The sequence below is a fragment of the Limanda limanda genome, chromosome 2 (assembly GCF_963576545.1).
Source record: "Limanda limanda chromosome 2, fLimLim1.1, whole genome shotgun sequence".
Classification (NCBI taxonomy): domain Eukaryota; kingdom Metazoa; phylum Chordata; class Actinopteri; order Pleuronectiformes; family Pleuronectidae; genus Limanda; species Limanda limanda.
In genome coordinates, this window is record NC_083637.1 from 13,012,913 (window position 1) to 13,040,821 (window position 27,909).

Here is a 27,909-nt window from a genome sequence, read left to right on the forward strand (position 1 = left end):
GTCAAGGTTAGGCTATTGTTATTGTTAGGCCCATACAGACAATTATTATTAGCTATTTTACTATTTATTATTATTATTGTTATTATTATTATTATTATTATTATTATTATTATTATTATTATTATTATTATTATGATTATGATCATTAGTAGTAGGCCTATTAGTAGGCTATTAATATACGCATCTATGTGAGCCTGCATGCTTTCTTATTATAATAATCATCATTATTATCACAAGCATTTTATTATTATTATTATAATCAATGATAATCGACCAATTATGTTGGATGATTGAAGATGTAAAGGTAGGTGTTCAGGAGAAAAGGGCTTGCTGCAGTTGGAAGAAGTTAGCTAGCTAGAAGACTAGCTCTTGGGGCTACGTCAGCCTTTTGCCCAACACCCAGCTCCTCGTCACAACAGAAGATAACAGTCAGAACATCTGAGTCATCAAAATTTAATTATTGTTTGTGTTATGACTAATGAACCTACGGCTACATATCTGTGAATCTTTCGTTCCAGGTGACATAGGGTCAGAATTTGAAAAAGTTACTTAAAAGAAGACTTGGTCAAGAAGTCAAAAACATACATGAGGCCACTATGACCTTGACCATTGACCACCCAACCCTTATCAATCAATGAGTCCTAGTGAACGTTTGTGCCACGTTTGAAAGGGTTCTCTAGAGCAGGGGTTCTCAAACTTTTGCAAGCTAGGCCCCCCCAAAACTGGTTAGGGGTAGTTGGGGCCACCCGCCACCGCCGCCCTCAACTACACCACCATAGATAGATAGATAGATAGATAGATAGATAGATAGATAGATAGATAGATAGATAGATAGATAGATAGATAGATAGATAGATAGATAGATAGATAGATAGATAGATAGATAGATAGATAGATAGATAGATAGATAGATAGATAGATAGATCAGGGGTCTTCAACGTTTTTCAGGCCAAGGACCCCCAAACAGGTGGAGAGATGGAGCAGGGACCCCCTACTATATATATTGTATAAAATTGTGTTTTATATTAAACTGGGCCTAGTGCCATGTATAAACATAACTACCCTGATATTGTGCATTCAATACTAAGCTATTCAAATATCACACGGGTTCATATATTCATGTTTTTAATTTAAACATGTGCAAGGTACAGGGTGGCCATGCCACTGCCATTTATAAACATACGTACGGAAAGAATTCAGACCCCTTTAAATTGTTCACTCTGTTTCATTGCAGCCATTTGCTAAAATCAAAAAAGTTCATTTTATTTCCCATCAATGTAGACTCAGCACCCCATCTTGACAGAAAAAAACAGAAATGTATAAATTTTTGCAAATTTATTAAAAAAGAAAAACTGAAATCACATGGTCATAAGTATTCAGACCCTTTGCAAGTATTGAGTAGAAGCACCCTTTTGAGCTAGTACAGCCATGAGTCTTGGGGATCCTCTGCCATTCTTCCTTGCAGATCCTCTCCAGTTCCGTCAGGTTGAATGGTGAGCGTTGGTGGACAGCCATTTTCAGGTCTCTCTGCTTAGGGTCATTGACTTGTTGGGAGGTGAACCTTTGGCCCAATCTGAGGTCCAGAGCACTCTGGAAGAGGTTTTCTTCCAGGATATCTCTGTACTTGGCCGCATTCATCTTTCCTTCAATTGCAACCAGTCGTCCTGTCTCTGCAGCTGAAAAACACCCCCATAGCATGATGCTGCGAATATTATTTCTCATAGTTTGGGAGTCCTTCATTTGTTTTTTGGCAAACTCTATGCAGGCTTTCATATGTCTTGCACTGAGGAGAGGCTTCCGTCGGGCCACTCTGCCATAAAGCCCCGACTGGTGGAGGGCTGCAGTGATAGTTGACTTTGTGGAACTTTCTCCCATCTCCCTACTGCATCTCTGGAGCTCAGCCACAGTGATCTTTGGGTTCTTCTTTACCTCTCTCACCAAGGCTCTTCTCCCACGATTGCTCAGTTTGGCTGGACGGCCAGGTCTAGAAAGAGTTCTGGTTGTCCCAAACTTCTTCCATTTAAGGATTATGGAGGCCACTGTGCTCTTAGGAACCTTGAGTGCTGCAGAAATTCTTTTGTAACCTTGGCCAGATCTGTGCCTTGCCACAATTCTGTCTCTGAGCCCCTTGGGCAGTTCCTTCGACCTCATGATTCTCATTTGCTCTGACATGCACTGTGAGCTGTAAGGTCTTATATAGACAGGTGTGTGCCTTTCCTAATCAAGTCCAATCAGTTTAATTAAACACAGCTGGACTCTCATGAAGGAGTAGAACCATCTCAAGGAGGATCAGAAGAAATGGACAGCATGTGAGTTAAATATGAGTGTCACAGCAAAGGGTCGGAATGCTTATGACCATGTGATATTTCAGTTTTTCTTTTTTAATAGATTTGCAAAAATTTCTACATTTCTGTTTTTTTCTGTCAAGATGGGGTGCTGAGTGTACATTAATGGGAAATAAAATGAACTTTTTTGATTTTTGCAAATTGCTGCGATGAAACAAAGAGTGAAATATTTTAAGGGGTCTGAATACTTTCCGTACCCACTGTACATCTTGCATACAACACTGAGCTATTAAAGTAATTCACAGATTCATGTTTTTATTTTAAACATACATGTAGAAGAGACAGTGAATCCTCAAGCTATCTGTGGATGGCACACATACTCCCACATTAGTGAGATGTCAGACCCTGATGGGTAGCACACAATCAAAACTGCCTCACAATATGTTGGATGCATGTTAATGTGTATTGAAAGACATTTAAATTCGTGAAAAAAAAAAAAAAAAAAAAAATTATAAAAAATTGTCTAATCTACCAAAGATTTCGCGACCCCCCTGCAGTATCTCCGCGGACCCCCTAGGGGTCGCGGACCCCCTGTTGAAGACCTCTGAGATAGATAGATAGATAGATAGATAGATAGATAGATAGATAGATAGATAGATAGATAGATAGATAGATAGATAGATAGATAGATAGATAGATAGATAGATAGATAGATAGATAGATAGATAGATAGATAGTAGGGGTGTCATGATACCAAAAATTCAGTAGTCGGTGCCAATACCAGTAAAATAACACGATTCTCGATGCCAATTTCGATACCACGGTAAAAAAAAAAGTGCATTATTTGGATGTTGTTAATGTCATATACGGTAATTCAATGTGCTTGCGCTGCGCATATACTGACGGTTATACGGTAGTTGCGGTCGCATGTGAGTGACGCTTTGTTGTGAGACACGTTATGCATTAAATGATACATCTGCCTCTCGCCGGGTTTACACCGGACGCTGAAGCGACGCCAAAGCGACTCGTAAGCGCAGGACCAAGCCTTAAGTAACGTAAGTTATGACCATAACTATGGATCTATGAGACCGACCGATGACCGTCACCACGGTCTTAACACGAATGATGTCCTCATCTCCCTATCCTCGAGACCAAATATCAACAATGTCACGTGAGTGACCTTAAGGGGGCTGGGCTCACCGCCCATAAAGCTCCCCGGTGAGCGCGGCCGCCTCCTCCTTGTCTGAACGCCTCAGCCCGTTCTGAGTGACAAAAGAGGGTGACGGTCATCGGTCGGTCTCATAGATCCATAGTTATGGTCATAACTTACGATCTATTTCGACCTCCCTCAGACCGTCACCACGGTCTTAACACGGATGACTAGTATCATCAGGGTCGCGAAGAACGGAGGACTCTACCGCCTCACATCCTCGCCCAGCAGCTGAGAGCAGCACTGCGGAAGCCATTGGTGTGGGGGAAGCCACATTGACCCTGTAGAATCTAGAGAATGTGCAGGGAGCACTCCATGTTGCTGCTGCACATATTTCTGAAAGAGGGACCCCCTTTAAAGCAGCCCAGGAAGTGGCCATACTCCTGGTGGAATGAGCTACCAAGGAATCTGGGACTGGTATGTTCTGTCCAGAATAGGCCTCAGCGATAGTATTAACGATCCAATGGGACAAACACTGTTTAGACACAGGGTGGCCGACTTTCTTACCCCCAAAACAGACAAATAACTGAGAGTATGAGCCCCTCAGAGACTTTGTGCGTGCAATATAAGCCTTCAGTGCCCTTACTGGGCACAACATAGGCAGGCCGGCTTCCTCCTGTAGTAGAGCCGGATCAGGTTGAAAAGTGCTGATCTCGATCACCTGATTTACCGTCTGATGGTTTATGACCTTAGGCAAAAACGAGGGGTTTGGCCACAGAGACACACCTGAGTCACCTGCCCTCCATCTTAGACAATCGTCACTTATAGACAGAGCATGCAATTCACTCACCCTTTTGGCAGAGCATATAGCCAGGAGGAAAGCTGTTTTGTAAGATAGAGACTTAAGGCTGGATTGCCCTATGGGTTCAAAGGGAGACTGCATCAGGGACCGTAATACCAAGGGGAGTTGCCACGATGGAGCCCTGGGAGCCCTGCTTGGTCGCAGGCAGTGTGCTCCCTTAATGAACTGAGACACTAGAGGGTGTCTACCAACTGTAACATCTCCCACTGTCTCATGGAAGAAAGAGATTGCGGCAGTGTATACCTTAATGGTGCTAGGTGCCTTGTTAGAGTCCAAAAGTGACTGAAGGAAACGGAGAATCAGCTCAATAGGACAAGCGGCTGGATTTTCCTGTCTGTTGCGACACCATGTAGAAAACACACTCCATTTATGGCCATAGTTAGCCCGAGTGGAGGGAGCCCGGGCATTGTCTATGGTCCTCAGGACAGCCTCATCTAACCTTTGAGAGAGGTACTGAGAAGGGGCCAAGCCCAAAGCTGCAGGATGTCTGATCTGGGGTGCCATATCTGAGCTTCTGCCTGTGAGAGGAGGTCTGCCCTGACTGGCAGGGCCCATGGTTGACCGTGAACCAGGCGAAGGAGCGTTGGGAACCAATGCCTCCCTGGCCACCTGGGGGCTATTAACAGCACCTCGTAGTGGCCCGAGGCAACCCGGTTGAGTACCTGGGGAATCAGAGGGAATGGAGGAAAAGCGTACAACAACCCTTCCGGCCATTCTTGAGATAGTGCATCTAGGCCTAGGGGACCTCCCTGGTTTTCCAGAGAGAACCACATCCTGCAGTGGGTTGTCTCTGCTGATGCGAATAGATCGGCCTGAGCCGTGCCAAACCGACTCCATAGGAGGGATACAACCTCTGGATGAAGTCTCCATTCTCCTGGGAGAGGACCAGTCCTGGACAAGAGGTCTGCTGCTCGATTTACAATCCCTGGGATAAAGATTGCTTTGAGTGAAGCCAGATGCTGAAAAGCCCAAAACAGAAGTTTCTGTGCCACCTGGAGGCAACGCAGGGACCTTGTGCCTCCCTGGTGATTTATATGATACACAGTTGAAGTGCTGTCTGTCCTTATCAAGACATGCCTGCCCTGGATGGAGGAAAGGAGAGCCTTCAGAGCAAGGTGAACCGCTCTCAACTCCAGAACATTGATGTGTTCGCCACCCCAAGGGGGTATCCACGGGCCACGCACCATTCTGCCTTCCCAGACTGCTCCCCAACCTGTGAGGGAAGCATCTGTCGTCACCACTGTCCTCCTCGAGGGAATGTTCCCAAGGGGGACTCCTTGGAGCAAGAGCACCCGGTCTGCCCATGGGCGTAAGGCTTGGAGACATGTGCGTGTCACACGAAGTTTCACGTGTCTGTCCAGCTTCGGGTCGAGCTTGAAGGCATTCAGCCACGTCTGAATTGGCCTGGCCCTGAGGAGGCCCAGAGGAACAACAGCTGCTGCGGCTGAAATCATCCCCAGCATCCTCTGAAAGCTGATAAATTGTAGCTGCCTGCCGAGACGGAATCGTTTCCGGAAGACTAGAATCTTCCTCACCCTCTGAGATGTGAGGGATGCAGACATTGTAAGGGAATTCAAGCAAAGTCCCAGAAAAATCACCTGCTGCCTTGGCTCGAGGTTGCTTTTCGTCACATTTACCTTGAAACCCAAGGACCGTACATGCGACAACACCCTCTGGGTATCCTCTACAACTTGGCCAAGAGATGGAGCACAAATCAGCCAGTCGTCCAGGTAGGGAAGGATTTTTACTCCTGACAACTGGAGAGGAGACAAGGCCGCCCCAACCACTCTGGTGAACACCCTTGGTGAGAGGGAAAGGCCAAATGGCAGGACCTTGAACTGATAGGCTTGCCCCTGGAATGCAAACCGAAGAAAAGGTCTGTGGTTTGGACAGATGGGCACATGGAAGTACGCGTCTTCCAGGTCTATCGAGGTGAACCACTCTCCTCTTTCGATAGATTCTAAGATCTGACCCGTGGTCAGCATCTTGAAAGGAAGTACCTTTATGAAGGCGTTTAATCGCCTTAGGTCCAAGATGGGACGTATTCCGCCATCTTTTTTCGGCACGAGGAAATACGTGGAGTAGAAGCCAGTGAGCTGTTCGTCTGGATCTACTTTCATAATTGCATCCTTCTGCAGAAGGGTTAAAATTTCCTGTGCCAGGATTTGAGCCTGGACTGGGTCCGTGACAATCGTCATGCGGATCCTGGAGTAAGGGGGGGGCCGCCGCCGAAACTGAATTCTGTACCCCTTTGATACTGTAGCAAGCACCCATGGGTCTGACACAGTTTCTTCCCAGCTGTCCAGGCATAGCCGAGAATGAAGTTCGGCGGGTGTCCCCCCACCCCTAGGCTGTACCGCCCCGAGGTCCTTGACCTCTGGGGGGGCGCCTCCTCTGGGGAGCACCTCTAGTCGAAAAACGGGGATAGAACCCACGTCGACTTTGTGAAGGCTGTTTGGAGTCACCAGAGGCTGTGAATCCTGTAGCCTGTCGCCTGTCATTCACCCATGGCTCCTTACGGGCCCAGGATGATGATCGGTGGGGAGGCTGGGAGCCCCTAAGTTTATACCTGGTAGACGCAGCCCCTCTGAAAGTGCGCTGTACTGACTCTCTGGTACGCCGAGACTGTTCAGCCTTATCTAACACACCCTGGGAGTCAGGATGAAAAACATGTGCCGGCACGACTGGCATATTGGTCAGTTCTTTCCTGATATTCTCGGGAAGAGTTGTCTGTGCCAACCAGATCTGCCTCCGAGCTACCATGGCAGATGACATAGCTGCACCAATGTCCCTTGTTAACTGGGAATGAGTGACCAGGGCAGAGTCTATCAGGCTCATGGTGTCCTGGTCCTCTGGGTTGGCTGTTCTCCTAAGAGCTGCCAATAAAATGGCGAGTGCATTGCCCGAGCGGGCTGCTCGTGTGGCTGCATTATAAGTCCGAGACACCAGTCGGTCTGACTTATCACACTCTTTCAGGGGACAGCGTGGATTGGTGGTTACCCACTCTGGACCCAGAGATGTTAAGGCTGCCATCTCCCGCTCAACTGGAGGCATATCCCCCATACCTGTTTCAGGAGCATACTGATTCTTAGTCAGTCTCCGGCAACCTGCATTGAACTGAGGTGCCCCACTTGGGATGTTCCATGCTTTCCTGAGCATGTGCAAATAGTCACCAGCCACAGGTACAGTAACTGATTGCTGGGTCTGAGTGATGCCGGCCCAAATCCCATCCATTGGAGCAGGAGCCTCAGTTGGAACATTGAGCCCCACACTTTTTGCCGCACTTGAAACCCTTGAGATGACGTCCATGGGTGAAGGCTCACTTTCACCCATGTTGCTGAGGTTGGACGCCCCCTCACATTGTGTGGATTTAGGCTGTTTTAGCCCAGCAGCACCCTCAGACTGCCCATCACTTTCAAAAAGGGAATTTTGAGCATAGAGAGAGAGAATGTCAGGGTGAACCACATTCTCCTCCTGATAGGAGGGTAACCTGTCCGGGGAGGAGTGCCCATGCCTCGATGCCCTAGCTGTTGTGGCCGGGTACTGGGCCTCAACTCTACCCAACCTGTCTGACAGACCACGTATGGCCGCTAGGATTTGCAGCTGAGTGTCATCATGCTGACCAGCTGGGTTCTGTGAAGGTTTTGGAGCCTGTGTCTCGCTTGAGTCCCGCCTGCGAACAGGGGTGTGCTCATGCCCACGTTTTCGGGGGGCTTTCCTTGAGGTGTGTCCCCTTTCATTTAGTTTGGCTGGTAGAGGCTGCACGGCCCCAGCACGAACAGACTGCTCCACCCATCTGGCTCTTTTAACACGCTCCTCCACAGGCAGTTCCACTGCTGCCACACAGGGGTTCTCAATATCATCCATTAAATGTGCCATGCCCAAACAAGTCGGGCATTCACGGTGGCCATCTCGGGGATCCATGATACCCCGGCAATAATGGCACAAATGTGAGGACATTTCTGTGTTACTTTTGTGATTTAAGAATAAATATATAAACAATAGCGCCCAGCAGCTACGGATAGCTGGTAAAGGGGATCTTATAAACAGGCTAATCACAGCTGGCCAATATCACATAAAACGAAGGAAGGGGTGAAATAACTAATTCACCTGAAAATGCCCACTGTATGCCTGCAATGGCAGAAAACAAGGGGGGTGGGGGGGTGGAGAGAGAACAACATCCCAGCCACTGCGAACAGGGCTTTAAGGGAAACAAAATAGCACCTACAAAGGGTGATAACCATAACCAACTGTATTTTATACAGGGAACACAGGCAAACAATCCCACCTGCTGCGCACAGAGGCGAAAAGGGGACACTACCTGGCCTCAAACACGGTTTATTTATTCATTTTTGAAAGGCAAATAAACGTGAAAAGGTTGGCTTTAACTCACCTCCACTCATTGTGCGCGAACGCACGAGGGGGAGTTGGAGAAACCCCACTCCCTGCGGACAGCGAGTTACGGGGTGCATTTTTCAAGGGGGGTGGGGGGGTGGAGAGAGAACAACATCCCAGCCACTGCGAACAGGGCTTTAAGGGAAACAAAATAGCACCTACAAAGGGTGATAACCAATAACCAACTGTATTTTATACAGGGAACACAGGCAAACAATCCCACCTGCTGCGCACAGAGGTGAAAAGGGGACACTACCTGGCCCCAAACACGGTTTATTTATTCATTTTTGAAAGGCAAATAAACGTGAAAAGGTTGGCTTTAACTCACCTCCACTCACTGTGCGCGAACGCACGAGGGGGAGTTGGAGAAACCCCACTCCCTGCGGACAGCGAGTTACCGGGTGAGGAGGGGGGGGCACCCCCGATCCAAATCAGTTTTAAGGGATAGATTATTTATTGATTAAGCTTCCCAACTTTTCTACTCACTCCTGTAAGAGAACAAACTCTGTATGGACACAAACAGCACGAGATAAACAATACTTACCCAAAGCTGTGAACATGAGTAGTTAGTGCCAGGTGCAGCTAATTAAGCTGCCTGAAACAAAGAGCAGAGCTTAACACATGCAGTGTAGCCCTCTGCCTCACTTTTAGAGAAGGGGAAAACCACAAACAATCCTCAGGGACACAAGGCGCCTGCACAAAAGTGTCGGATTGATAAAAGTGGAGTCCCAAAATATCTTACTTACCTGTCGGTCTCGGATGAGGCGAGTGAAGAAAAGAGGAGGCGGCCGCGCTCACCGGGGAGCTTTATGGGCGGTGAGCCCAGCCCCCTTAAGGTCACTCACGTGACATTGTTGATATTTGGTCTCGAGGATAGGGAGATGAGGACATCATTCGTGTTAAGACCGTGGTGACGGTCTGAGGGAGGTCGAAATAGATCAGCTGGCTCCCATCCACTCCAATGCGCCGCTTCAGCTTCCGTTGTAAACAACCATGTGCCGGCGCGCTAAGGATTAGCGCGGAGCGGCGGCGTTGCTTCCGCGTCCGGTGTAAACCCGGCGTCAAACGCAAAATACTTATACATACACGACTCTTTGTGCCTTTTTAATAAACAAGTCGAGGTGGGGCGAACGCTGCAGCCGCAGTTGCCGTCTTGGTTTTCAGAATGTAAACGTCGACTGGCGCAGCACCGATGCTAATGCTAAGTTGCTAACAGCTGCTGGCATCGAAGCTGACGGTGCCTACGGTACTACAAAAACTTGGGCATCGGCATCGTTTTGTTATGTTAGTATCGAAAGGTATCGTAGGTATCGGTTCTCGTGACATCCCTAATAGATAGTTAGATAGATAGATAGATAGATAGATAGCATATTTTTATTGATATTGATATATGTTATTTATTTTTTTAATAATATGCTTTTCAGTTGACCTGAAAGTTTATACAAAATTTAAAGAAATGCGTTAAAGCTGCTCTTGAGATCTTGTCTTCACAAGACCACAGTGACCTTGACCTTTGACCACTGAATTCTAATCGATTCATTCATTAGTGATCATTTGTACCAAATTTGAACGGATTCCCTGAGGTCGTCCTGCTTCACAATACAAAATGTGTGCCTTGTTAAGTCAGAGTGACCTTAGCCTTTGATGAACAAAGTCTAAACAGTTCCTACTTTTGTCCAACTGTTGTTGATAAATCAATTGTTTTGTCTATATCACAGTTTCCCGAAAGTCCAAGTTGAAACTTTTAAAACAGCCTCTTTACTATACGACAAAGAAAAATATCAAATCTTCACATTTCCAGAACGTGTGTTATTCTCAAATTAACATGCAAATTCAGTGTTTGTGGTACAATCCCTCTTCTTCAGAAACAATGAATGAATGAATGTATCCTCTTCACATGATCTTTATAGATATATACCTGAACAGTAAGGGCGTATACCTCCACATTGTCTGTAGACAGATTATTATGAAACTTAGTGGGTCTGGAGAAAAACATTTTCAGCTTCTTCACCATTGCGGAAATAGGCGTACTTCAACATTTTCAGTTTCGCCAGGGAGTAATTCATGGATCATGATGAAATAAATCAAACATTTTATGGGGCCAAATCAAAAACTGGATCTAATGAATTTAAATGTTAATGTAGTTTCGCAAGGGGACTGTTGGGCCTCTGCCAAGTTGCGTCTTTTTACTGCCTTTACCTCCAAGTGTGTCCTTAAAAAAAAGTACAATGACCCCTTCTGAGAATAACCAATAATAATATATATTTTTACAGACTAAGGAATGTGGATTTTTTTGAACATCAATTTCTGTGAAGGGGCCTATTAAAGTGGAATTTTTATGTGTAGTGACAAAGAGCAGGTGGAACGAGGACAACAAGCAAAACCTGTTTCGATGAGGACATGAGCACCTGACTTTTGTTTTATTATAGATTTGGAACAAATGTAAACCTGCCTTTAAACAATAACAAAAACATAATACAACCTGTTGTCCTCACACGTCATTCACTTTGAATGATGCGTGAGGACAACAGGTGGTTCATTCGTAAAAGGTTAACCAGAGTGGGGGTGTGACTTGAAGCTAACTTGACTATTAAAAAAAAGCCAAAACATTCAGTTTGATTTTCAAAAGAATTGATCAGGAATTTTTAATTTCTATATATCTTATATAATATTGCTTATGCATTGTATAAGAACAGTTAGGAGGTATAAAACATAATCCAATAACCTCAAATTTGTTAAACTTTCACATTATCTTCTCATAAAGTCGAGATTAAAAACAAAACCTTCACTCAGGAGTTTTTAAGTATCGTGATAATTATCGATGTCAACTATTCAACCATGTTCTCAAGTCCAATTTTCATGCTTTATCAATGTTGTTTTTATATTTTTAGTAATTAGCTTCGATTTGGTTTGTTTACTTATTTAAAGTGTCTTGGAGCATTGTTAAAAGAGCTTTATAAATAAAATGTATTATTATTGTAATCATTATTGTTGTGTATTTATCTGTCCACAGTTTTTCAGACGGACGATTTTTTTGTAGCTTCTCTCACCACAGGAAGTCCAGAGTGTCAACACAGAAAAAACAGTGAGGTCAAAATGAAGTAGAAGCTCAAGGCTCGAGGTGCTTTACTGACCCCTGGTGAGAATAACTGAGACTTACCAACAGTAAACTGAAGCCTGATCCAAACAGGATCTGTGAGGAAGACACTGGAACTGAGAATACAACAGTTCATGTCAGGTAATATTAACATAAACACATTTATATCAGTTGTGCTTTACACTGAATGTTCTTTGTGACAGCACCTTGACTAAACATTGAGGGATTTAATCACCATGGTTGTACTGGTGGTAGTGTGGCCTTTTTAACTTTGTGTGCAGCTTTCTTCGACGTCCATTAGTGTGTAAGTTTGATTAACAATAAAAATCTAATGTTAGTTAATACCGAATCATACCAAACATATTAGGACAATAGGAAAATCAATGATGGGAAACTTAACATGCATAAAGATTGTTTATTTATAACTATTGAACATCATGTTACAAGTTACAAGTATTTAAATTATTTAATCTATGAACACATACTTTCATTGTTTACTTTATTTTCTTTATGATGTGTTCAGTTGCCTTATATTCTTATTTTGTGTTTGTGTTTCACCTCTAACTGAAGCAACACAAAACACATGTAAAGAGTAATTCCCTGTAAAATTGTGAAATACTGAAAAGAGCCCAATCTTTCAATAATAAAGATTAAAAATACCCTGGATCTGCCTCCTGGTCCATATCCATAGCTTCCCTGACCCATACCACGTCCTTCTACCACGTTTCACAGAAATGCGTTTGTAGTTTTCTTTAATCTTGCTTTTAAACAAACCAGCCAACACATAAACGGACAGGGGTGAAAACAGAACCTCCTTTGATGGAGGCAAAAATGAAAAATGATGGTATTTTTAAGCCTTTTTCTCTAACTGTGGGTGAGGCCATTATGGCAAATAATGTCAGTCTAAACAAGTCATATTGATGCCTGGTGCCACACCAAGGATTAAGATGCATTTAAGCTCAGAGCCTCTTCTCGTTGCCTGATTCAACATAAAGAAATAAATGTTGAAATCTGTAAAACCATAGCTAGAATTCAAACTATGAGTAAACAGAGGACAAGAAGTTTCCAGTCAGATCAGACGTGATCTTATCTAAAGAAAATAAGATATTTTTCCAGGTTTGTTGCTGTGTCATTTTATTTATCTGCTGTAAAATAACAAATCAATGACCCAAATAAATATTCCATCCAAATTCTGGCGTCAACGTAGATTTATCACTTCACATGAATTATAATACACTTTAAAAGAACAGTTCTATCGACAACAACAGTTGAAAAGTTTAATGAAGCAATGCTCCAACAGTAGAAAACACTGATACCAGCTCAGCTTGGTCAACATCATTTCAACAGTCATTCATCAGCCATGAATTTATAGGTTATCAGTCACTTTACTCTGACAGTGACAATAAATAGGCACAAATTTATTTTTAACACTTTGTATCATATGGATTGTTAATCTTATCAACACCAGTGTGTATCTAAATATAAATTACATACTTTGTAAGTACTAATAAATGTGTTAAAAAAAACCAGTACAACCAAGTCACACTGTACAGAGGGACATGAAGAGAACAACACTGAAGTGACAGAACACCAGACTGCTCACGGATACGATCCCAGCATGTGCAGCAGTGTTAGTGGCAGTGGTGCTGGTGTTTGTCGAGTTTGTCGTTATTGCTGTGGTAGCTGTTGTTCCTGCAGTCGATGTGGTGGTGAGTGCTGCAGTTGCACCTGCTGCAGTGGTGGATGCTGCAGTTGTACCTGCTACAGTGGTGGATGCTGCAGTTGAAGGTGCTACAGTGGTGGATGCTGCAGTTGTACCTGCTACAGTGGTGGATGCTGCAGTTGAAGGTGCTACAGTAGTGGTTACTGCAGTTGAAGGTGCTTCAGTTGTGGATGCTGCAGTTGTACTTGCTACAGTGGTGGGTGCTGCAGTCATCGTGGTGGGTACTGCAGTTGAAGATGCTACAGTGGTGGATGCTGCAGTTGTACCTGCTACAGTGGTGGGTGCTGCAGTTGAAGATGCTGCAGTGGTGGTTGTCAGGGCACTTGCTGATGCTATTGATCAAAACCCAAAAACATCAGTTAATAAGAGTTTCCTTTTTCCCAAAAGTGCTGCTGTCTGTGAGAAGAAAGGGTTTTGCTCACCGACAATCAGGAGTTGAATCAGGATGATCAGGAGCATCTTTAATCTCTTTTGCGCCTAAAAGAAAAAGCAAAATATTGTCTCACTTAATCAAAGAAAACCTTTAAACAGTTTCCAAAACTAAAACAATGAAAGCTGTGCGGTACAATCAACCGTTTTTCTACTTTCTATCAAAGATAAATATTGTACTTACAAAGTTTCTCTGAATTGTATGTCTGTAGCTGCCTTGGGATGGAAGCTGCCTCAGTCCAATGTCACTTCACCGTCAGATGTATCTTCACCTCAGTTTGCCACAACCTTTATATGTTTGACGATTGACACTAAGAATGTTGGGGGAGAGCTCCCATTGGTCACCTCAGAGTAACAAATAGCTTTGTCTATCAACAAAGCAAACATGTTGGTGACAAATTGAAGGAGTTGTTCCGCTACGTGGGACAAAGACTTCACAGTGTCGATGACGATTTAGAATTACTGATGCGAAGGTGGCACCTAAACAAAGAATGTGCCATGGAGGCTAATGGAATGAGATTAAAGATGGAGTAAAAGATGGATGCCTTTGTGTCCTACCTGCTCTCCATGTGTCATGACCTTCACCGGTGTGTTTCTGGTCAGAGTAAGAGTTCCATTAATGAACTTCAACCATAGATCACAGTTCATATGCTGATGTGATGATCTTAGTCGACTTTATACATTATAATATGAGTGTGAGCACTTTAATTTAACTTGGCTGATAACTATCGTCTGATGTGACAGGTCATGGTTGGATTGCGGCATTGTGTTCACTTGCTGGTACGTCAGACTTTTGCACAACACCCAGCTCCTCGTCACAACAGAAGTAAACAGTCAGAACATTTGAGTCATCAGAATTTAATTATTGTTTGTGTTATGACTAATGAACATACGGCTACATATCTGTGAATCTTTCGTTCCAGGTTAGAAATGGTCAGAATTTTCAAGAAATTACTTAAAAGAAGACTTGTTCAAGAAGTCAAAAGCATACATGAGGCCACTATGACCTTGACCATTGACCACCCAACCCTTATCAATCAATGAGTCCTAGTGAACGTTCGTGCCACGTTTGAAAGCGTTCTCTAGAGGCATTTATAAGATAACACGTTCAAAAGGCAAAAAGGGATTTGGGAATTCACTGTGACCTCCACCTTTGATCACCAAAATAAAATAAAATCCTTTTCAGTTGACCTGAAAGTTTATACAAAATTTGAAGAAATACGTTAAAGCTGCTCTTGAGATCTTGTCTTCACAAGACCACAGTGACCTTGACCTTTGATCACTGAATTCTAATCGATTCATTCATTAGTGATCATTTGTACCAAATTTGAACGGATTCCCTGAGGTCTTCCTGCTTTCACAATACAAAATGTGTGCCTTGTTAAGTCAGAGTGAACTTAGCCTTTGATGAACAAAGTCTAAACAGTTCCTACTTTTGTCCAACTGTTGTTGATAAATCAATTGTTTTGTCTATATCACAGTTTCCCGAAAGTCCAAGTTGAAACTTTTAAAACAGCCTCTTTACTATACGACAAAGAAAAATATCAAATCTTCACATTTCCAGAACGTGTGTTATTCTCAAATTAACATGCAAATTCCGTGTTTGTGGTACAATCCCTCTTCTTCAGAAACAATGAATGAATGAATGTATCCTCTTCACAAGATCTTTATAGATATATACCTGAACAGTAAGGGCGTATACCTCCACATTGTCTGTAGACAAATTATTATGAAACTTAGTGGGTCTGGAGAAAAACATTTTCAGCTTCTTCACCATTGCGGAATTAGGCAGACTTCAACATTTTCAGTTTCGCCAGGGAGTAATTCATGGATCATGATGAAATAAATCAAACATTTTATGGGGCCAAATCAAAAACTGGATCTAGTGAATTTAAATGTTAATGTAGTATCGCAAGGGGACTGTTGGTCCTCTGCCAAGGTGTGTCTTTTTACTGCCTTTACCTCCAAGTGTGTCCTTAAAAAAAAGTACAATGACCCCTTCTGAGAATAACCAATAATAATATATATTTTTACAGACTAAGGAATGTGGATTTTTTTGAACATCAATTTCTGTGAAGGGGCCTATTAAAGTGGAATTTTTATGTGTAGTGACAAAGAGCAGGTGGACGAGGACAACAAGCAAAACCTGTTTCGATGAGGACATGAGCACCTGACTTTTGTTTTATTATAGATTTGGAACAAATGTAAACCTGTCTTTAAACAATAACAAAACATAATACAACCTGTTGTCCTCACACGTCATTCACTTTGAATGATGCGTGAGGACAACAGGTGGTTAATTCGTAAAAGGTTAACCAGAGTGGGGGTGTGACTTGAAGCTAACTTGACTATTAAAAAAAAGCCAAAACATTCAGTTTGATTTTCAAAAGAATTGATCAGGAATTTTTAATTTCTATATATCTTATATAATATTGCTTATGCATTGTATAAGAACAGTGAGGAGGTATAAAACATAATCCAATAACCTCAAATTTGTTAAACTTTCACATTGTCTTCTCAAAGTCGAGATTAAAAACAAAACCTTCACTCGGGAGTCTTTATGTATCATGATAATTATCGATGTCAACTATTCAACCAGGATCTCAAGTCCAATTTTAATGTGTTGGCAATGTATTTTTTATATTTCTAGTTATTAGCTTCAATTTGGTTTGTTTACTTATTTAAAGTGTCTTGGAGCATTGTTAAAAGAGCTTTATGAATCAAATGTATTATTATAATCATTATTGTTGTGTATTTATCTGTCCACAGTTTTTCAGACGGAGGATTTTTTTGTAGCTTCTCTCACCACAGGAAGTCCAGAGTGTCAACACAGAAAAACCAGTGAGGTCAAAATGAAGTAGAAGCTCAATGCTCGAGGTGCTTTACTGACCCCTGGTGAGAGTAACTGAGATTTACCAACAGTAAACTGAAGCCCGATCCAAACAGGATCTGTGAGCAGACACTGGAACTGAGAATACAACAGATCATGTCAGGTAATGTTAACATAAACACATTTATATCAGTTGTGCTTTACGCTGAATGTTCTTTGTGACAACACCTCAACTTAACATGGAGGGATTTAATCACCATGGTTGTGCTGGTGGTAGTGTGGCCTTTTTAACTTTGTGTGCAGCTTTCCTCTACGTTCATTAGTGTGTAAGTTTGATTAGCAATAAAAATCGAATGTTAGTTAATACCGAATCATACCAAACATATCAGGGCAATAGGGAAATCAATGATGGGAAACTTAACATGCAAATAGATTGTTTATTCATAACTATGAACATCATGTTAAAAGTTAAAAGTATTTAAAATGCGCAGCATGTCGGGTTTTAAATTATTTAATCTATGAAAATATATTTTAATGCTTTACTCTTATTTCTTTATGATGTGTTCAGTTGCCTTATATTCTTATTCTGTGTTTCACCTCTAACTGAAGCAACACAAAACACATGTAAAGAGTAATTCCCTGTAAAATTGTGAAATACTGAAAAGAGCCCAATCTTTCAATATTAAAGATTAAAAATACCCTGGATCTGCCTCCTGGTCCATATCCATAGCTTCCCTGACCCATACCACGTCCTTCTACCACGTTTCACAGAAATGCGTTTGTAGTTTTCTTTAATCTTGCTTTTAAACAAACCAGCCAACACATAAACGGATAGGGGTGAAAACAGAACCTCCTTTGATGGAGGCAACAATGAAAAATGATGGTATTTTTAAGCCTTTTTCTCTAACTGTGGGTGAGGCCATTATGGCAAATAATGTCAGTCTAAAAAGTCATTTTGATGCCTGGTGCCACACCAAGGATTAAGATGCATTTAAGCTCAGAGCCTCTTCTCATTGTCTGATTCAACATAAAGAAATAAATGTTGAAATCTGTAAAACCATAGCTAGAAGTCAAACTATGAGTAAACAGAGGACAAGAAGTTTCCAGTCAGATCAGACGTGATCTTATCTAAAGAAAATAAGATATTTTTCCAGGTTTGTTGCTGTGTCATTTTATTTATCTGCTGTAAAATAACAAATCAATGACCCAAATAAATATTCCATCCAAATTCTGGCGTCAACGTAGATTTATCACTTCACATGAATTATAATACACTTTAAAAGAACAGTTCTATCGACAACAACAGTTGAAAAGTTTAATGAAGCACTGCTCCAACAGTAGAAAACACTGATACCAGCTCAGCTTGGTCAACATAATTTCAACAGTCATTCATCAGCCATGAATTTATAGGTTATCAGTCACTTTACTCTGACAGTGACAATAAATAGGCACAAATTTATTTTTAACACTTTGTATCATATGGATTGTTAATCTTATCAACACCAGTGTGTATCTAAATATAAATTACATACTTTGTAAGTACTAATAAATGTGTTTAAAAAAAACAGTACAACCAATTCACACTGTACAGAGGGACATGAAGAGAACAACACTGAAGTGACAGAACACCAGACTGCTCACGGATACGATCCCAGCATGTGCAGCAGTGTTAGTGGCAGTGGTGCTGGTGTTTGTCGAGTTTGTCGTTATTGCTGTGGTAGCTGTTGTTCCTGCAGTCGATGTGGTGGTGAGTGCTGCAGTTGCACCTGCTACAGTAGTGGATGCTGCAGTTGAAGGTGCTACAGTGGTGGATGCTGCAGTTGTACCTGCTACAGTAGTGGATGCTGCAGTTGTACCTGCTACAGTGGTGGATGCTGCAGTTGAAGGTGCTACAGTGGTGGATGCTGCAGTTGAAGGTGCTACAGTGGTGGATGCTGCAGTTGTACCTGCTACAGTGGTGGATGCTGCAGTTGAAGGTGCTACAGTAGTGGATGCTGCAGTTGTACCTGCTACAGTGGTGGATGCTGCAGTTGAAGGTGCTACAGTGGTGGATGCTGCAGTTGTACCTGCTACAGTAGTGGATGCTGCAGTTGTACCTGCTACAGTGGTGGATGCTGCAGTTGAAGGTGCTACAGTGGTGGTTACTGCAGTTGAAGGTGCTACAGTGGTGGGTGCTGCAGTCATCGTGGTGGGTACTGCAGTTGAAGATGCTACAGTGGTGGATGCTGCAGTTGTACCTGCTACAGTGGAGAGTGCTGCAGTTGTGGCAGCAGTGGAGGATGCTGCAGTTGTAGTTGCTGCAGTGGTGGTTGTCTCGGCACTTGCTGATGCTATTGATCAAAACATAAAACATCAGTTAATAAGAGTTTCCTTTTTCCCAAAAGTGCTGCTGTCTGTGAGAAGAACAGGTTTTGCTCACCGACGATCAGGAGTTGAATCAGGATGATCAGGAGCATCTTTAATCTCTTTTGCGCCTAAAAGAAAAAGCAAAATATTGTCTCACTTAATCAAAGAAAACCTTTAAACAGTTTCCAAAACTAAAACAATGAAAGTTGTGCTGTACAATCAACCGTTTTTCTGCTTTCTATCAAAGATAAATATGGTACTTACAAAGCTTCTCTGAATTGTATGTCTGTAGCTGCCTTGGGATGGAAGCTGCCTCAGTCCAATGTCACTTCACCGTCAGATGTAACTTAACCTCAGTTTGCCACAACCTTTATATGTTTGACGATTGACATTAAGAATGGTGGGGGAGAGCTCCCATTGGTCACCTCAGAGTTACAAATAGCTTTGTCCATCCCTGCATTATATTCCACTGAAACTTGAAGGATCAACAAAGCAAACATGTTGGTGACAAATTGAAGGAGTTGTTCCGCTGCGTGGGACAAAGACTTCACCTTGCAATGACGATTTAGAATTACTGATGCGAAGGTCGCACCTAAAACAAGAATGTGCCATGTAAAGCTAATGGATTGAGATTAAAGGTGGAGTAAAAGATGGATGCCTTTGTGTCCTACCTGCTCTCCATGTGTCATGACCTTCACCGGTGTGTTTCTGGTCAGAGTAAGAGTTCCATTAATGAACTTCAACCATAGATCACAGTTCATATGCTGATGTGATGATCTTAGTCGACTTTATACATTATAATATGAGTGTGAGCACTTTAATTTAACTTGGCTGATAACTATCATCTGATGTGACAGGTCATGGTTGGATTGCGGCATTGTGTTCACTTGCTGGTACGTCAGACTTTTGCACAACACCCAGCTCCTCGTCACAACAGAAGTAAACAGTCAGAACATTTGAGTCATCAGAATTTAATTATTGTTTGTGTTATGACTAATGAACATACGGCTACATATCTGTGAATCTTTCGTTCCAGGTTAGAAATGGTCAGAATTTTCAAGAAATTACTTAAAAGAAGACTTGTTCAAGAAGTCAAAAGCATACATGAGGCCACCATGACCTTGACCATTGACCACCCAACCCTTATCAATCAATGAGTCCTAGTGAACGTTCGTGCCACGTTTGAAAGGGTTCTCTAGAGGCATTCATAAGATAACACGTTCAAAAGGCAAAAAGGGATTTGGGAATTCAATGTGACCTCCACCTTTGATCACCAAAATAAAATAAAATCCTTTTCAGTTGACCTGAAAGTTTATACAAAATTTGAAGAAATGCGTTAAAGCTGCTCTTGAGATCTTGTCTTCACAAGACCACAGTGACCTTGACCTTTGACCACTGAATTCTAATCGATTCATTCATTAGTGATCATTTGTACCAAATTTGAACGGATTCCCTGAGGTCTTCCTGCTTTCACAATACAAAATGTGTGCCTTGTTAAGTCAGAGTGACCTTAGCCTTTGATGAACAAAGTCTAAACAGTTCCTACTTTTGTCCAACTGTTGTTGATAAATCAATTGTTTTGTCTATATCACAGTTTCCCGAAAGTCCAAGTTGAAACTTTTAAAACAGCCTCTTTACTATACGACAAAGAAAAATATCAAATCTTCACATTTCCAGAACGTGTGTTATTCTCAAATTAACATGCAAATTCCGTGTTTGTGGTACAATCCCTCTTCTTCAGAAACAATGAATGAATGAATGTATCCTCTTCACATGATCTTTATAGATATATACCTGAACAGTAAGGGCGTATACCTCCACATTGTCTGTAGACAAATTATTATGAAACTTAGTGGGTCTGGAGAAAAACATTTTCAGCTTCTTCACCATTGCGGAATTAGGCGTACTTCAACATTTTCAGTTTCGCCAGGGAGTAATTCATGGATCATGATGAAATAAATCAAACATTTTATGGGGCCAAATCAAAAACTGGATCTAGTGAATTTAAATGTTAATGTAGTATCGCAAGGGGACTGTTGGTCCTCTGCCAAGGTGTGTCTTTTTACTGCCTTTACCTCCAAGTGTGTCCTTAAAAAAAAGTACAATGACCCCTTCTGAGAATAACCAATAATAATATATATTTTTACAGACTAAGGAATGTGGATTTTTTTGAACATCAATTTCTGTGAAGGGGCCTATTAAAGTGGAATTTTTATGTGTAGTGACAAAGAGCAGGTGGACGAGGACAACAAGCAAAACCTGTTTCGATGAGGACATGAGCACCTGACTTTTGTTTTATTATAGATTTGGAACAAATGTAAACCTGTCTTTAAACAATAACAAAACATAATACAACCTGTTGTCCTCACACGTCATTCACTTTGAATGATGCGTGAGGACAACAGGTGGTTAATTCGTAAAAGGTTAACCAGAGTGGGGGTGTGACTTGAAGCTAACTTGACTATTAAAAAAAAGCCAAAACATTCAGTTTGATTTTCAAAAGAATTGATCAGGAATTTTTAATTTCTATATATCTTATATAATATTGCTTATGCATTGTATAAGAACAGTGAGGAGGTATAAAACATAATCCAATAACCTCAAATTTGTTAAACTTTCACATTGTCTTCTCAAAGTCGAGATTAAAAACAAAACCTTCACTCGGGAGTCTTTATGTATCATGATAATTATCGATGTCAACTATTCAACCAGGATCTCAAGTCCAATTTTAATGTGTTGGCAATGTATTTTTTATATTTCTAGTTATTAGCTTCAATTTGGTTTGTTTACTTATTTAAAGTGTCTTGGAGCATTGTTAAAAGAGCTTTATGAATCAAATGTATTATTATAATCATTATTGTTGTGTATTTATCTGTCCACAGTTTTTCAGACGGAGGATTTTTTTGTAGCTTCTCTCACCACAGGAAGTCCAGAGTGTCAACACAGAAAAACCAGTGAGGTCAAAATGAAGTAGAAGCTCAATGCTCGAGGTGCTTTACTGACCCCTGGTGAGAGTAACTGAGATTTACCAACAGTAAACTGAAGCCCGATCCAAACAGGATCTGTGAGCAGACACTGGAACTGAGAATACAACAGATCATGTCAGGTAATGTTAACATAAACACATTTATATCAGTTGTGCTTTACGCTGAATGTTCTTTGTGACAACACCTCAACTTAACATGGAGGGATTTAATCACCATGGTTGTGCTGGTGGTAGTGTGGCCTTTTTAACTTTGTGTGCAGCTTTCCTCTACGTTCATTAGTGTGTAAGTTTGATTAGCAATAAAAATCGAATGTTAGTTAATACCGAATCATACCAAACATATCAGGGCAATAGGGAAATCAATGATGGGAAACTTAACATGCAAATAGATTGTTTATTCATAACTATGAACATCATGTTAAAAGTTAAAAGTATTTAAAATGCGCAGCATGTCGGGTTTTAAATTATTTAATCTATGAAAATATATTTTAATGCTTTACTCTTATTTCTTTATGATGTGTTCAGTTGCCTTATATTCTTATTCTGTGTTTCACCTCTAACTGAAGCAACACAAAACACATGTAAAGAGTAATTCCCTGTAAAATTGTGAAATACTGAAAAGAGCCCAATCTTTCAATATTAAAGATTAAAAATACCCTGGATCTGCCTCCTGGTCCATATCCATAGCTTCCCTGACCCATACCACGTCCTTCTACCACGTTTCACAGAAATGCGTTTGTAGTTTTCTTTAATCTTGCTTTTAAACAAACCAGCCAACACATAAACGGATAGGGGTGAAAACAGAACCTCCTTTGATGGAGGCAACAATGAAAAATGATGGTATTTTTAAGCCTTTTTCTCTAACTGTGGGTGAGGCCATTATGGCAAATAATGTCAGTCTAAAAAGTCATTTTGATGCCTGGTGCCACACCAAGGATTAAGATGCATTTAAGCTCAGAGCCTCTTCTCATTGTCTGATTCAACATAAAGAAATAAATGTTGAAATCTGTAAAACCATAGCTAGAAGTCAAACTATGAGTAAACAGAGGACAAGAAGTTTCCAGTCAGATCAGACGTGATCTTATCTAAAGAAAATAAGATATTTTTCCAGGTTTGTTGCTGTGTCATTTTATTTATCTGCTGTAAAATAACAAATCAATGACCCAAATAAATATTCCATCCAAATTCTGGCGTCAACGTAGATTTATCACTTCACATGAATTATAATACACTTTAAAAGAACAGTTCTATCGACAACAACAGTTGAAAAGTTTAATGAAGCACTGCTCCAACAGTAGAAAACACTGATACCAGCTCAGCTTGGTCAACATAATTTCAACAGTCATTCATCAGCCATGAATTTATAGGTTATCAGTCACTTTACTCTGACAGTGACAATAAATAGGCACAAATTTATTTTTAACACTTTGTATCATATGGATTGTTAATCTTATCAACACCAGTGTGTATCTAAATATAAATTACATACTTTGTAAGTACTAATAAATGTGTTTAAAAAAAACAGTACAACCAATTCACACTGTACAGAGGGACATGAAGAGAACAACACTGAAGTGACAGAACACCAGACTGCTCACGGATACGATCCCAGCATGTGCAGCAGTGTTAGTGGCAGTGGTGCTGGTGTTTGTCGAGTTTGTCGTTATTGCTGTGGTAGCTGTTGTTCCTGCAGTCGATGTGGTGGTGAGTGCTGCAGTTGCACCTGCTACAGTAGTGGATGCTGCAGTTGAAGGTGCTACAGTGGTGGATGCTGCAGTTGTACCTGCTACAGTAGTGGATGCTGCAGTTGTACCTGCTACAGTGGTGGATGCTGCAGTTGAAGGTGCTACAGTGGTGGATGCTGCAGTTGAAGGTGCTACAGTGGTGGATGCTGCAGTTGTACCTGCTACAGTGGTGGATGCTGCAGTTGAAGGTGCTACAGTAGTGGATGCTGCAGTTGTACCTGCTACAGTGGTGGATGCTGCAGTTGAAGGTGCTACAGTGGTGGATGCTGCAGTTGTACCTGCTACAGTAGTGGATGCTGCAGTTGTACCTGCTACAGTGGTGGATGCTGCAGTTGTACCTGCTACAGTGGTGGATGCTGCAGTTGAAGGTGCTACAGTGGTGGTTACTGCAGTTGAAGGTGCTACAGTGGTGGGTGCTGCAGTCATCGTGGTGGGTACTGCAGTTGAAGATGCTACAGTGGTGGATGCTGCAGTTGTACCTGCTACAGTGGAGAGTGCTGCAGTTGTAGCAGCAGTGGAGGATGCTGCAGTTGTAGTTGCTGCAGTGGTGGTTGTCTCGGCACTTGCTGATGCTATTGATCAAAACATAAAACATCAGTTAATAAGAGTTTCCTTTTTCCCAAAAGTGCTGCTGTCTGTGAGAAGAACAGGTTTTGCTCACCGACGATCAGGAGTTGAATCAGGATGATCAGGAGCATCTTTAATCTCTTTTGCGCCTAAAAGAAATGCAAAATATTGTCTCACTTAATCAAAGAAAACCTTTAAACAGTTTCCAAAACTAAAAAAATGAAAGTTGTGCGGTACAATCAACCGTTTTTCCGCTTTCTATCAAAGATAAATATGGTACTTACAAAGCTTCTCTGAATTGTATGTCTGTAGCTGCCTTGGGATGGAAGCTGCCTCAGTCCAATGTCACTTCACCGTCAGATGTAACTTAACCTCAGTTTGCCACAACCTTTATATGTTTGACGATTGACATTAAGAATGGTGGGGGAGAGCTCCCATTGGTCACCTCAGAGTTACAAATAGCTTTGTCCATCCCTGCATTATATTCCACTGAAACTTGAAGGATCAACAAAGCAAACATGTTGGTGACAAATTGAAGGAGTTGTTCCGCTGCGTGGGACAAAGACTTCACCTTGCAATGACGATTTAGAATTACTGATGCGAAGGTCGCACCTAAAACAAGAATGTGCCATGTAAAGCTAATGGATTGAGATTAAAGGTGGAGTAAAAGATGGATGCCTTTGTGTCCTACCTGCTCTCCATGTGTCATGACCTTCACCGGTGTGTTTCTGGTCAGAGTAAGAGTTCCATTAATGAACTTTAACCATAGATTACAGTTCATATGCTCATGTGATGGTCTTAGTCAACTTTATACATTATAATAGGAGTGTGAGCACTTTAATTTAACTTGGCTGATAACTATCGTCTGATGTGACAAGTCATGGTTGGATTGCGTCATAGTGTTCACTTGCTGGTACGTCAGACTTTTGCACAACACCCAGCTCCTCGTCACAACAGAAGTAAACATTCAGAACATCTGAGTCAGCTGAATTTAATTATTGTTTGTTTTATGACTTATGAACCTACGTCTACATATCTGTGAATCTTTCGGTCCAGGTGACATATGGTCAGAATTTTCAAGAAATTACTTAAAAGAAGACTTGTTCAAGAAGTCAAAAGCATACATGAGGCCACCATGACCTTGACCATTGACCACCCAACCCTTATCAATCAATGAGTCCTAGTGAACGTTTGTGCCACGTTTGAAAGGGTTCTCTAGAGGCATTCATAAGATAACACGTTCAAAAGGCATAAAAAGGATTTGGGAAGTCACTGTGACCTCCACCTTTGACCACCAAAATAAAATAAAATCCTTTTCAGTTGACCTGAAAGTTTATACAAAATTTGAAGAAATTCGTTAAAGCTGCTCTTGAGATCTTGTCTTCACAAGACCACAGTGACCTTGACCTTTGACCACTGAATTTTAATCCGTTCATTCATTAGTGATCATTTGTACCAAATTTGAACGGATTCCCTGAGGTTTTCTTGCTTTCACAATACAAAACATGTGCTTTGTGAAGTCAGAGTGACCTTAGCCTTTGATGAACAAAGTCTAAACAGTTCCTCCTTTTGTCCAACTGTTGCTACCAAATGTCGAGAAATTTCCAGAAAGTGTTCTTCACATATTGTGTTCAGAGGAATGGGACAGACGGATGTACAAAACTAAAACATGTCTCCACTGAAAGTTTGGATTGCAACTCATGATAACACTCACTATTGATTCATCTTCCAATTGTCGTCTTGATAAATCAATTGTTTTGTCCATATCACAGTTTCCCGAAAGTCCAAGTTGAAACTTTTAAAACAGCTTGATTTGTCCCACAATTCAAAACTCAAATATTTTACTATACGACCAAGAAAAATATAAAATCTTCACATTTCCAGAACGTGTGTGATTCTCTAATTAACATGCAAATTCAGTGTTTGTGGTACAATCCCTCTTCTTCAGAAACAATGAATTAATGAATGTATCCTCTTCATATGATCTTTATAGATATATACCTGAACAGTAAGGGCGTATACCTCCACATTATCTGTGGACGGATTATTATGAAACTTAGTGGGTCTTGAGAAAAACATTTTCAGCTTCTTCACCATAGCGGAATTAGGCTACTTCAACATTTTCAGTTTCCCCAGGGAGTAATTCATGGATCTTGATGAAATAAATCAAACATTTTATGGGGCCAAATCAAAAACTGGATCTAATGAATTTAAATGTTGATGTAGTTTCACAAGGGGACTGTTGGGCCTCTGCCAAGGTGTGTCTTTTTACTGCCTCTCCCGACAAGTGTGTCCTTAAAAGAAAGGACAATGAACCCAAAAAAAAATATGAATCTAAATTTGTTTTTCTGAGAATAAGCGATAATAATATATATCTTTTCTTCAGACTAAGTAATGTGGATTCTTTTGAACATCAATTTCTGTGAAGGGGCCTATTATAGTGTAATTTTTATGTGTAGTGACAAAGAGCAGGTGGAACGAGGACAACAAACAAAACCTGTTTCGATGAGGACATGAGCACCTGACTTTTGTTTTATAATAGATTTGGAACAAATGTGAACCTGCCTTTAAACAATAACAAAACATAATACAACCTGTTGTCCTCACACGTCATTCATTGTGAATGATGCGTGAGGACTACAGGTGGTTCTGTCATAAAAGGTAAACCAGAGTGGGGGTGTGACTTGAAGCCAACTTGACTATTTAAAAACAGCCAAAATATTCAGTTTGATTTTCAAAAGAATTGATCAAGAATTTTTAATTTCTATATACCTTATATAATATTGCTTATGCATTGTATAAGAACAGTGAGGAGGTATAAAATATAATCCAATTACCTCAAATTTGTAAAACTTTCACATTGTCTTCTCATGAAGTCGAGATAAAAAAAAAAAAAAACCTTACTCGGGAGTCTTTATGTATCATGATAATTATCGATGTCAACTATTCAACCATGTTCTCAAGTCCTATTTTAATGCGTTGTCAATGTTGTTTTTATATTTCTAGTTATTAGCTTCAATTTGGTTTGTTTACTTATTTAAAGTGTCTTGGAGCATTGTTAAAAGAGCTTTATGAATCAAATGTATTATTATTATCAAAAATCATTATTGTTGTGTATTTATCTGTCCAGTTTTTCAGACGGAAGATTTTTTTTGTAATTTCTCTCACCACAGGAAGTCCAAAGTGTCAACACAGAAAAACCAGTGAGGTCAAAATGAAGTAGAAGCTCAAGGCTCAAGGTGCTTTACTGACCCCTGGTGAGAATAACTGAGATTTACCAACAGTAAACTGAAGCCCGATCTAAACAGGATCTGTGAGCAGACACTGGAACTGAGAATACAACAGATCATGTCAGGTAATGTTAACATAAACACATTTATATCAGTTGTGCTTTACATTGAATGTATTGTGTGACAGCACCTCGACTTAACATGGAGGGATTTAATCACAATGGTTGTGCTGGTGGTAGTGTGGCCTTTTAAACTTTGTGTGCA

At 41.2% G+C, this 27,909-nt stretch overlaps 1 protein-coding gene across 1 annotated transcript in view; it reads right to left on the reverse strand.

Annotated features, from left to right (window-relative positions):
- The window catches only part of LOC133018174 (cyclic nucleotide phosphodiesterase inhibitor-like), a 36,223-nt gene extending 11,106 nt beyond the window's left edge, over positions 1-25,117 (reverse strand). Inside the window, exons 1-4 of the mRNA XM_061084492.1 lie at positions 25,107-25,117; positions 24,236-24,420; positions 19,191-19,245; positions 18,917-19,101 (exon numbers count right to left, since the gene is read on the reverse strand). Coding sequence (XP_060940475.1) covers positions 18,917-19,101; positions 19,191-19,245; positions 24,236-24,420; positions 25,107-25,117 — 436 coding nt within the window. The remainder of the gene's footprint in view (positions 1-18,916; positions 19,102-19,190; positions 19,246-24,235; positions 24,421-25,106) is intronic.
- Positions 25,118-27,909: the final 2,792 nt, after the last annotated feature.